Source organism: Antedon mediterranea, chromosome 6, assembly GCF_964355755.1.
Source record: "Antedon mediterranea chromosome 6, ecAntMedi1.1, whole genome shotgun sequence".
Taxonomy (NCBI): Eukaryota; Metazoa; Echinodermata; class Crinoidea; order Comatulida; family Antedonidae; genus Antedon; species Antedon mediterranea.
The window spans coordinates 20,056,608-20,070,263 of record NC_092675.1 but is presented as its reverse complement, the minus strand read 5'-3'; the positions used below and the strand labels follow the sequence as shown (position 1 = coordinate 20,070,263).

At 33.4% G+C, this 13,656-nt stretch overlaps 1 protein-coding gene across 1 annotated transcript; it reads right to left on the bottom strand.

Moving 5' to 3' along the window:
* Positions 1–657: 657 nt before the first annotated feature.
* On the bottom strand, positions 658–11,098 carry LOC140051353 (transmembrane prolyl 4-hydroxylase-like). Its single transcript, XM_072096543.1, has 7 exons — positions 10,510–11,098; positions 6,413–6,494; positions 5,442–5,998; positions 4,956–5,116; positions 3,599–3,689; positions 2,183–2,306; positions 658–1,551 (listed from the first exon to the last, which is right to left on the bottom strand). Exons 1-7 carry the CDS (start codon positions 10,621–10,623, stop codon positions 1,259–1,261), a joined length of 1,422 nt encoding a protein of 473 aa, XP_071952644.1. The 5' UTR covers positions 10,624–11,098; the 3' UTR covers positions 658–1,258.
* Between the last annotated feature and the right edge of the window lie 2,558 nt (positions 11,099–13,656).

The following is a 13,656-nucleotide window of genomic DNA, read 5'->3' as shown; positions in this document are numbered from 1 at the left end:
AGAACCTGACTCATGTGACGTAGATTGTGACAAACCAAAAGTTGAAAACTTTTCAATGATAGAGGGCGCTAGCTTAACAAACATAAATTTCAGACTGAAGGCGGATCTTCGGATTTTAGGCCATTCATTTTCACCCCATCGGGAAACAAAATAGCATGAATTCAGTTCACATTATTATTACACGAAAATAGTTATTGAAATCATCATCATATTATTTACAAAATAGCATCCTCCCCATAATTCTATTACTCACAATACTATGTTATTTTCAAAAGCAAGTAAAGCCTATAAAAATAATATAAGATGCATTACGGTAAACCACTGCAACAGATATCTAATAATAATACAATTCAACTACAGGAGGAGCTTAAGTGAATTCGCTCAAATCCTACTCTATGAAATCTGTCTGAGTGTTTTTTTTTTATTCAGGCGACAACTAGCCTTTTCAACCCATTGACCAAGGATAGTAATTTTATGTATGCAATAACACTGAAATAATTTGGAATCTTGGTAATTTTGGTTTTACAGTTATGTTTAATTTTATTCTATTGTTGCATGAAATTGGTCGTTGAGGTTTAGAAAATAATCACATTACAGAAATAAAACATCAGAGAAAGCAGCTTTAACAAAAGCCCATAGGTAGTTTGAAGTTATTTTTATTTTTCCTATTATTACAATTGCAGTTTTATGTATTATGAAAAGCTCTGATGAACAAAATAATTTGATGACAACATGACGTTAGCTGACATATTTACTTTCACATGGACAGAGGCCTAAATCGATTGAATTGACAAGTTGTTGTGTTTTTATTTTTTTTTATTCATTTTTTTTGTTGCATAAGCAGAGGCCAAGGCCGTAATGAAAGGTTAAAAACAGACGAGGCAAAGATGCTTTAAATATATAATTATTAATATAAAATATTACGATCTGTGCTGGAGAATTGGAGTGTGTAGGCCTAGTGAAAATTGAAAATTTTAGACGCCAACATTAAATTAATAGTCCGTCAAATAGATATATTAAGTAGTTCACAAATTCATTTATCTGTCAAAGTAGAGAGCTTTATCTACGTGAAAAAGAACAAGTGTGAATATACAGATTTACATTCCGAAAGATCAAGATTTTCGTTCGAGAACTAAAAAGGCCTACTTTACGTATATACCTCGTAATGCTAATAACGGGGAGTAATCATTACCATCCAATTTTAATTTTAATTTAAATATTAATTATATCTAAAATATATTTATGTTTATAATCTTCTTCATAATTCATCATTTTGGACATATGCATTAGTAGGTTCTTTCAAACTGTTCGCATTAGTTTCTTCTGGAAATTTGATACCATCTTTTTGTTCAGTAGAATGATCTTTCTTAATATCCTTATCGTCACCCAAATTTGATTTTCTGTGAAATTCGTTCAATAAATACGTATGATATTGTTCTTGTTTTTCACGATTATTATCGATATTTATCCAATTATTTGCAATCCATTTAGTTCCAGAATTTACGTCACATCCTCCGTGTAAAGAAAACTCGTCCATCTCCCCCAGCCACCCTGAAAGAAATATGAATAAACGACGTTTAATTTAGGCCTAAATAAATGGAAATGGTTGTGACATTATCGTCTGCCTGCATGCGCCATAGAACGGACTCTTTCTGGCTGTCCACTTCTCCTCTCTCATTCCTCACAATAATAAAATATAATCACTTTTACATTATGCATGCTCTTAATTTTATTGTAGGAATAATACTGTATACATTCTGGGCGTGTTAGAACATAATGTAGATCACGTCTATACAAATTGACATGTAAATTAGCTTGTATAAAGGCCAGGTGGAATTGTCAATGATCGTGTTATAAGTTGAGTTATATCTCAAATCTAACAATAGTATATAATGACTGATCACACATTCCATCTTGCTTTGAAATTTATACTTTTTTTCCATGTCGTCCTTTTTTTTCTCTACTGACGAGGTGTGAGCCGAGCGCATCATTGTTGTTATGACACCAATGCATTCACATCCACAATGTAATATTCTAAAATTGACATTTTACGAGAAGCGGAGGAAGGCCATAGCTTCCAAATAATGTAGAGATGCAGTCCAATGTTGATACTTTTTCTCGAGGGGCCGGGTTATCTTTACATTGTATGTCATGTGAGTAGACAAATCAATATCTTATGCACCTGTCTCATCTAGATAATGGTTGTACCACATAACTGCTTTTCCCTTCACTGGTTCAACACGTAATTTTGCATCATAACAATGATGACTCAGATCGTAGATAACATCGCCATTCTCTGTTAGTTCCTATAAAGAAAAAAAAATGGTTTAATTCACTGTATTCAGACATTTTCTTTCCGTAAAATCTTGCAACGCGCGTAAATTTTCGTTAAATTTGTATTGGTTTTTAACTATTTTATTGAATTGTACTGTTTTATATTTGTACAGAAATGTTTATATAGTATATATGTATTTGTATAATGTACCGTTGTATAGACAGAATGAATAAATGTGGGTAACCCCCACGAAAGAGAAAAAAGAAAGATTTGTATTGGTTTTTGTTGGAAGCTATTCATTTGATTGATTAATTTAAATTATAGATTTTACGGACTGAGACATGGTTTGGTCATATCAACTATTGTACAAATTTAACTTTACTGTTAATGGGGTTGGTTCTTGCTGTCTACTGCAGTTCATTGGTGAAGCTATATAGCTATACTGAGGTAATAACAATTTAATACAATAGCTCGTCTTTCTGCACAAGCATTAATCTGTCACAGCAAATTCATTTACCGCAAGTTATGGAAAGAAGTTATGATTTTTTTCAGAAGGAACGAATTATATTACATTCATCGTAGGCCTACAGTATTGTTATATTTCAAGGTTGTGCTAATCTGAAGAATCTTAAATAGATTAAATGTAAATCTTTTTCATGGATTACTTAATGTTACCTGCTCTATATTTGCCTCCTTTATTCTGTAATATCATTGTTGCAATTTTCAGCTGTAATGTTATAGGTTTATTAATTTTCCAAGATGGAAGAAATACATGACGTCACATGTATGTTTCCATACGTGTTTGATCCCAAAAAAATACTGGGGTGATAATGCTTGTAAAGCGCCTTTGAGCATGATTACTCATGAAAAGGGCGCTATATAAATGTGGTATTATTATATATCGCTGAATCAATTGATATTTTGTACCATGGTATTCAAACGTCAATTATAAAATGTATAATTTGTGCAAAGAATAAATTAACCGACTAAAATGTTAATGTATATTTTATTTAGACAAATGCATTTCCATAAGATCAGATGGACCGTTACAAGTACTTGTTCTTCCCTTATACTTATTTTAAGCAAGCCAAGACAATTTATGAGCACTGTAAATTCCATTTATATTGAATAATGAAATAAATCTGTATCTGTATCTGTAATTAATAAACAAATACATAAATAATACCAATAATAAATTAAATCCATCGTAACAAAAAAGAAACAAAACAAAAAAGAAATACTATAATAAGATAAAGTTATATAGCGCAAATCAGACTGAACGAACGAAAAAAAAAATGGATGAAAAAAAAAAATTACACTTACATCGTTGTTGATAGTTTCATTGCCTGCTAAAGGGAAAGCAGTTTGTCCTCCCTCATCAACGTCGTTAAGATAGTATAATATTGTTACATATCTATTAAAAAATAATCATTAATTATTTAGAAATTTAGTAAAAAAAAGTTGTGTTGAAATGTTAGCTATCACGAAAGAACATTTCCTTCACATTATGTAATAATATACGTTTTAATATTATTTATGATATTGATAGCTTCGAGAAAATATGTTTTCTTGTCTATGTGTCAATGTGTAGACTGCAAGCTGCAGAGGACTCAGCTTTATACCAGTGCTACGCAATGGCTGGTGGTCTGTACACAAAAACTACGAAAGCGCGAAAGCGCGTGTGATTATTTATTCCAACCACATTGCTTTATATTAATTATGTATGCAGGATAACTGTCATGTCAGGCTTCTATAAATTATATTAATTGATATTTTGTTACATATTTACTATAACAATCTCATTATGTTTTTAGACTTCGACACACAATGCGAGAAGAAGTCATTATGAAGTAATTCAAACATATTAAAATCGATTCATTTATTGTGGTTTCCACAACGAATGTGAATGTGAAATTAATAAGAGATCATAATCATGCTAGACGTAGAAGTTAGACGTAATCATGATTATGATGATGATGACGGTGATGATGATGATGATGATGATGATGATGATGACGGTGATGATGATGATAACGGTGATGATGATGATGATGATAATGATGATGACGATGGTGATGATGATGATGATGATAATGATGATGATGACGATGATGATGATGATGATGATGATGACGGTGATGGTGATGATGATGATGACGGTGATGATGATGATGATGATGATGATGACGACGGTGACGACGATGATGATGATGATGGTAACGGTGATGATGATGATGACGGTGTGATGATGATGATGATGATGATGATGATGACGACGGTGATGATGATAATGATGATGACGACGACGACGACGGTGATGATGATGATGATGATGATAATGATGACGACGGTGATGGTGATGAAGATGATGATGATGATCATGATCATGAGGAAAGGTGATGATGACGACGGTGATGATGATGATGATGATGACGACGATGTTAATGATGATGACGACGATGATGATGATGAGTGATTGTATGAAATAAGAAGAAATAAGGAAATGTTTAATATAAGATGGATAAATGACGTTAATGATGACGAAGACGATGATCATGAATATTGCTTATAAGAAAGATGAAGGAATAATGTTCATGATAACAATGTAATGGAAGAGGGACAATGAAAATATGATGAAAATCATGATTACTGATAAAGCCAGAAATAATAAGCCTGTAACCTGCATAGCCGGTGCTCTTGGTAGAAAGCCTTATCAGTTGTTTGAGTGACGTCGTCGACATCTTCTTCCTCAATTACCGAATGATGGCAATGCATATCAGGATCAATCTCTTCCGAGTCGTAATGCGCGTGGTAGTGACCACCGACATTATATTTCACAACCTTAAAAACAGCAGCACAAAGTAAAAATAAAATCAATTCTGAGTAAGATAGGCTTAATAAAAAAATAGATTAAAAGGTTTATTTAGTGAATGTTTTTTTTTTCTTTCTCCTTCCACCCTTCTAGATAATAGATAAGTAAAAAATCAAGAACGACTATGATTTAGATTTAAATAAATCAATGACTAAAAAACCTTTGATATTAATAAAATAAAAGTTTATTTATGTATGTAATGATACATATTATGCAGCATTACTGTAATACTAATAGAAAATGTAGGCGTATTACTGCGCTTTACTGTTGCTGTATTTTGTAAATTAAACAAACCTGTAGCATTTCACTTCCTTCAATAAGTATCCGTGGAAGCTGTATCAATGCAATAACACGTTCTCTTAAAGATCTTAACACTGGGTCATTCGCATCGTTCTGGGACAGCCACACCTGTTTGCTTTCTCTGACAACTCTTGTCTTATCAGAGTTCATCTTCATCTGCATCCAATCCCGAATTTTTGCTTCAGATGTGACCTTGTATTCTTCAAAATCCAAATAACCGTCTGCATTTTTGTCCAGGCCTAGATCCAAAAACATCTCCTGCACCTCATTGACGGACATAAACGCATTTCCATCAGGCGGAAGAATATCAAGGACCTCTCGGGTGTCAAGACGTCCGTCTTGACTCCAATCGAACTCCTTAAACATGGCGAGAATGTTTTCGTCTATGGTGTCTTGCAGCTTCATCGATGGCTTTTCAACGTCAACATCTTGATGAGAACCCATGAAACGCGTTCTGGGGTCTTCTAGCACAGTACTGTTGCCAAGACCTTCTTCAAGTGCAAGTTGCATGATGTGATCACATTCAGAGTCCGAAAGAAAATTGTTTATTTCTGAATGATAAAACAAAAACATATTGATTTTCAAACTTGTATAACTATCTACTCTATGTTCAACCTCAATAAAATATAGTTGAAATAGATTTAAAAACATATACCAAATACGGAACTCGGAATTTTCAACACAAAGTTGACTAACTATAGCAGCGCAGCCGAAAATGTCAAATAATAATTAGAGTTACTAAGCAACAAAAACAATTTACAAGGCGTGCGCACCAGTAGTTTTATTTTACACAGAAAAGGATGGGTGGCGTATTTCTCCGTGGAGCTGGCCGCGGACGGAAATGTGTCCCCAAATTGTACTAATACATGGGATCCGTGTCTATATTTATGGCTTTAATTCAAGTGTTATATATTTGCTTAAATCTAGTTATATAGGCCTATACCACTCACTAATTGGAAGCTTACCGAAAACCGGAGGTTTTGTCGAAACTGTCTGAACTGTAAACATCTTACCCCGCTCCAACTCCAAGACACGCTCAAAACCTATCTGAAAAAAGCAGACGACAGTTATACACCTTGTTAAATCGAATAAGACAGTGTATTCTAAATGTTGATTTAATAATTGTAAGAGAGTGTATTCACAACTATCCGTACTATTATTAATATCTAATCCACAACATTGTACGTTATTTATTTATTATTTATTTCACTATATGCCCTCGACAAGACAAGATGGCAAACAATTCAAGTTTCAGGTTTATTGTTTCACACAATAAAAAATAGAGAACATTAAATTCAAAATATAATTGTGTGAGGAGTACGCATTAAGACAACACCATTATAGTGGCCCGGGCTGATATCTGATATTTGAACTCTAACATCCCCACTTAGACACACAAACTACAAACTCTTGCGTAAAAATGGTGTATGAAAAATCTCATTTTCTATTTTTCTCCTTCCAGACACATCAATAAAATAAATAATGTTACACTTCAGTGCACATTCGATTTCACAAAGATTGACGACGGCATCTCCAACGAAATTAAAAACATTGAAATCTAACGCCCATGGTGATCTAATGATTTAGGAAAGAAATCCTCGGGGATTTATGCGATGAAAAAGACACTAATTACTAATTACGCGGCCACGCACTATCAAACTTTATGTGACAAAACAATGTGATGTGCCCATATATGGACATGATGATGTCATATTACTACCATATTTGGGTATATAACTACCATATTTGGGCACATCACACTTTTTTTGTCAAACTAGTTTGATAGTGTGGACAGAGTTTAAGTCTTTGCTGTTGAGTACTTGATTGTATTTATATTACCCTTTGTATCATCAACACGACGCTTCTGTCTTCTTCTATACTTATGAAAAATGTATTAAAATAATTGTTTGAAGCATGCTGAAGATAATTTGTTTGTCAAACGTTCTCGCTCCACCAAACAGTGTGGGAGAAAGGTTGTAAGCGTAGTCAACAAACAAGAAACTATGAGTACTTTTTAATGTCTCTAGGAAAAAAACCGAACGAGAATTTGGTGGATATTTTTAGTATTTAATTTATCATGCCATTTTTCTCTCTTACAATAAAGAAAATGGTAAAGACGATGATTTAATTAATGTGCCACGTGGGCCTACGTTACACATTGAAAAACTGTTTCAACAACATAATGCTCATTTATCTATTCCTAGTTCGTTAATTATTAATATATAGTTAGCGCATGAGAGCAACCACAGGCCAAATGCACTGCATTAATAAAGTCGCTTGAAATGTTACTTATAAAACACATTATTAGCTCTCTAGGGGAATATAAGTTAATTGTTTTGTAGACACGTAATGATAAATAATATATGTCTGTAGACAAGGTGAAGATGAGAAAAATCTGCGAGAAAGATTGTTTTTCAATCTTCTGAAGATATATTATTAACAATACAGATTTCGTGGGTATTTTCGAGTACGAAACACGACTTTTAACGAGTTTGGCAGTTTGACTAGTCAATTCTTCTCGGTACTGTATCTATACATTTTACAGTATTATAGGTAAATGCTGTGATACAGAACCACACATATCATATGTGACTCCCACTATCTATTCCTAGAAAAGCCAAACCTGAATATTAATAGGAATATAGGCACCACCACAGACATTTATAACATATAGAATGTTCCTATGATACTAGTTTTATAATGTCATTATGGAGAAAGCATACGGTGGGTTTTCTTAGTTGCTATTTTGTAGTATATACTTTTGGGCTCACATTGTTTTTTAGGCCTAAGTGAGGCGTCGAGATGTGCGTGTCTCAGGTGGGCGATGGTGTTTATATTATATCGATAGAAGTTTTGATGTTTTAATTCTTCTAGCAATATACTAAGCTTGTTATTAATTTCTTCTTAATCTCTTAAAGAAGCTCACTTATGTTGACATTTGAAGTGGAACAATAAAAGTCTCGAGCATCATTGTAGCATATCAACAGGTTCACTTCTTGATGTATTTTAGTAAGTAGTGACTGAAAGATGGTTTAGTGAATGGTTTTATGAATGATACATTTATTGTGTTTTATTCATTCATTTCATTTATTCTTTATTTCGTAATCAAATGAACATATACAGATACAAAGCTCTTTAACTAATATACATAATAAAACAATACAATAAAAATACAAAAGCCCATGGACCACAAAGAAAAAATCCCCAGTTTGAATCCATTGTTGAGAGCCTAGCCGTAAAAGGCATTTCTCATAATGCACATAATCAGGATATTATGGTGGTGGTTGACTCTTATAGTCAGAAACCATAAATAGATTTTCTGATGTTTTCTTTGAAAGATAATAAACCATTACTAACAACATCTGATGCACTAGTATGTCTCCGTTAAAACATTGAATTTGCAGAAGTAAGCCTTATGCATGCACATAGGCATATTATATTTTGATGGTCCAGGAACACACAAAGGCAGTGTGAACACTGTTACTCCTCAGTGTGAATAGTGTAGGCCTATCAAGCTTTGGCTACACTATCCAACTTTATGTGACAACAAAATGTGATGTGCCCATATATGGACATGATGATGTCATATCACTACCATATTTGGGCACATCACTACTATATTTGGACACACTTTTTTTCAAACTAAATCGATAGTGTAGAGCTTGAGGCCAAATCAGTGTGTTAATGGTAGACCGTTAAATTGAATTATTGAATCTGGAAAACCTTTTTTTAAAAGTTTTTTGTACACCCTTTCAAACTAAATTGATAGTGTAGAGCTTTAGTTTTTTGTACACCCATTACTATTAAAGCCACTTACTTATTTTGCCCCTTAAAAACGAATAAAAATGTTAACTGCGTTTTAGATACAATTGCTACTTGCAATTTGTTATGCAACCATGACAGCCAGTGGACTTATGAACTACAAACGACAGCTTACCTACGGTGCTATAGCGATATAAAGTGACAAATTACATTATAGTTAAAGCTTAATAAACTGTGATTTTACCGTCAGTATTACGCAAAACGCAAGTACACGCTATAAGAGTGTGTGCTTTAAAAATTCATTCGATTGCAGAGGCAAGTTAACTTGAAAAGAACCCATTCATTACCAAAAAAAAACAGTGTCGAGCTTTTGAACACGTAATTACATGTTTAGCGTGTTTAAAACCTAAACGTGTTTATAGCTACATGTTGTGTTCCTCCACTCGTTTAGCAGTCAACATGTCAATATTATGTTCCAGCTCGACACATGGCAAATTAAACACGTTTAAAACCTAAAGGTGTCTTTATATTGCTCCACATGTTTAACAAACAAGACGTCACTTGTGAGAGTTGAGTTGGGTACAGATTACATGTTTAGAATGTGTTTAGAACCTAAACATGTTTCATATTTAAACATGTTTAAGGTTAAATGTGTGGAAAAAGTGGGTACAGACTATTATGTTTAGGATCTATAAACACTATATTTTTTCAGTGAAAATCTAGTTGTACAGAAAGAATAAAAATTGTTATCAACTGACCGAACATACTATCAAAGTCATGTTGATCAGGACTTCATTACTCCATTAAGAAGAAGAATTAGAGTTGTCACTCGTAACCATTGCTTGTTGTCTGAATTACTTCAGAACCTCTCTTATTACTGAAGGCTTATATGGGTATACTTAAAATGTAAACCTCAGCTCCAGTTAATTTTATACGAAATCATAAAACCAATTAAATCAATCATTTATATTCTTGTTCTCATAAATAGATAACAATAAAAATTAGCATTTAAATAAATAATGGAAACACAAATGACTGACTGAAGAGACCAATGCTGAAATATCATTTTCATTATCATTTCCATTTTTAGAAAACATGTTTTCTAAAAGATCATTATTATTCACCAGATAAACAAATTGTAAGTGATCGGCAATTTATATTCTAAAAACAACACGGGAATCGTAAAAAGAATGATAAAAATCTTTCTGCAAACATAAGTCTAAGTCTGTAAATTGATGGACTCAATAATGTGCCGAACGCAAAAATCTCTTAAAAGTAGTAATTTGGTTGTGTTTCTTACCTTAACAGGGTCCAGTCGAAACAAACGGTCCGGAAGAGGGTCCGGTGCATCGATAGCAAAGATACTCAATATACATAGCGAAATAATCAAAGTAAAGAACAAACGCTTCTTCATTGTCTTCTGTATAATATAGTCAACGACAAATTTAACGATAATTATACCAAGTCAATATAAAAAACACTTCGTAACATTAGATACTCATTTATAAACTGCGTTTCTGTTCTATCTCATTAGGTGCACACATCAATATGTGCGATCTGAAATGTTTAGATACAGTATTGGCTGCATTCTCCAAAGCATGTAACTTTCCGAGCGAAGGCACGAATCAACTAAACGATGCAACCATTTGTATGGACCGCCAAAAGTGATTAAAATCTGTCAGAACGTGCTTTCCGTATTTTATTGACTGTTTCCACTGAAAAAGCTTTATGTATTCTTAAGCGAAAAATCGATACACATTTATAATGGATATGCAGTAAGTGCAAACATCTTGACGTCATCAACATGCTCCTGTTGAGCATGGATATCCAGGAAAATCGCTAAATCATAAATTTAATAATTATTACTGTTCGTGCTTAGTTCATACTAATCCCCCACGATTGGCTAAAATACTACACGTATCTTATTATTTGCATATTAGGCGTTATTCGCTGACCGTTGGTACTTTGCAGGCTATGCGAAGTAGAATGTGTAGGAGGCATACAATACATTTCACGATTATTATGGTAAAATGATGATTATAAATGATAATTTAAATGATGTCGGTTTAGTGTAATTTTATCTTATCCTCAATGCCCTGATTAGAGAGAGCGTGTGTAGTGTGTGGCATAGGTGTTTAACGTTGAGTTTGATCGCGAAATCGGGATATCGAATCTACCACCTGTCGCATTATGTGTACAAGGCAATACACTTTATGCCTTCTTACGTTTGCCTCTATTCATCCAGGTGTACACATGGGTACCTAGTATTGTCAAAACACAACTGTGCTGATTACTACTGCAACATTATGGAAGTATGTTGTTTGATCCAAAAAAATAATGCTCTTTAGAGGCTTTCAGCATTAAGTGCTGTAAGACCGAATACGTACCGAATATTATTATATTATCGTCAATGCCACCGAGACATCATCGTAATTATCATCATTACCACCATAATAATTTATTGATTCTTGTATGGAACATTTTACCTCGTAATAATACAATATCGTTTTCAAAATAAAATCCTGATTACATTTTATTTTCTATCCTCCATGTCCTTTCTATCTTAGGCCGCTAAAGGTCCTTCGTTTGAAATATTATAAGTGATGCTTGTCACATCTATAGATTTTGGGACTGCAACAAGGTGATATTTTCCTCGTTGGCGTGACATACTTTCTCAATGCATTTTGGTCATATTTGTAAAGACCATTACCTATTCAACTTTCTTTTATTGTTTCAAGTGTTTACTTACATTTAGTGATGCGCTTGCCTTTTATTCTTTTTGAATACTGATAATAATAATTGGCTGTACTACAAACTGGGCTACTGCTTTTCAAAAGAAATTTGGCTGTGACGCGCTAGAGTGCGGAAACAAAACCATTTGTGAAATGTAACCTGGCCTATAATAATGCCTTCAATGGGTACAGGTGTAGTGGTTTAGGCATGGAAAACGTTCGGATGTTTCTATATTAACTTAATTCAATTTCCACAAGATTGTTAGATATTTGGACGTTCGCATTAGTTCACACCTCACGGAAATGAAATACTCACGTCACTTGTAAATATCAGCTAAAGACACAGGTTATACCCTCTAATCACCTTCAATACATCCAGGTATCAAAGCAATTATAAACTAAAAATAGAATAGCATTATTGTCTAGATACGTTACAACATTTCATTTCGATTACTTACACCCAAACAATCCTTAATTGAACATCGCACGTGTTGAAATATGAGCAAATCTCACAACAACACGTAACGCAGTTGATAGAATATAGGCCAATCTTCAGTGATATAAATAATTGTCCATAGTCATCGTTCACACTGAATGGCTCAATCATCATAAACAAGCAGACAGGATGAGTTTACTAGTGGTAGGTTCATTGTTAAAATCTCACGTGCAATGTATGTAAAGCTTCCCGCTAGGACGCAACGCAAGCACGTAACGCAACAAAAAAAAGTAATGATTTGACCAATCTCAAAGCGATGGATTATTCGAACAGACGCGTGTGATTGGTCAACGCGCTTGCGTTGTGTCCTAGTGGGAACAAAGCATAATATTTGTACTGCTGGTTTATAAATAATCAGATAGGATGTCCATACTATTTCAAAATTAGCCGTGTTATGTAAAGTAAAATAAATTATAGAAGAGGAAACACATTGTTAATAAACTTATTATCTAAATGATAAACATGTCAGAAGTATAGCATGCATAAATCACTCAAGACTGATTCCTGTAACTCTATACTGTAGATATCCAATACCATTAACATTGCTGGTAACATAATAACCATGGAGGTATAAATAATAAATATATTCGAGTAATTAATGAATATAAGATCTATTTCGGGTATAGGGCCTACATATCCTAAACCATGGAAGATTAATGAATAATAAATATTCTGGGCAAATGACTTCCTGATCGTTTTACGAATGTTTTTTAAATTAAAAAATTATCGCAAAAAAATAATAGCATCGTGTATGTTATTCAACAAAAGAAAACGAATGCATAATAATTCTTGTCTTTGACGTGCTATTTTGGCATTGTACCTATGTTGAGGTTGCGGATAATGTCTCCATGTGAACTGACATTAAAAACTACTTCACGTAGCCTATATTAAAGGAAAGTGATGATCGCTTTCACATTCAGATTAATCCATTAATTGACTTTGATCAATGTGTACGAATATTGATTAATTGTCGCAATGTTCGTTTCTTATTAACCGACAACATTCGAAGTGGTTCACACAGAGTTGTGTAGTTATCCGTTCGTTACGTACATACGCGCATTATCCTCTGCATTATCTATACCAGTTGTATCGTATGTTCTAAAAAATATGTAAAGGGGTGTCTACACTATCAAACTTTATGTGACAACAAAAATGTGATGTGCCCATAATAATGGACATGATGTCATATCACTACCCAATTTAGACATTTCACTACCAT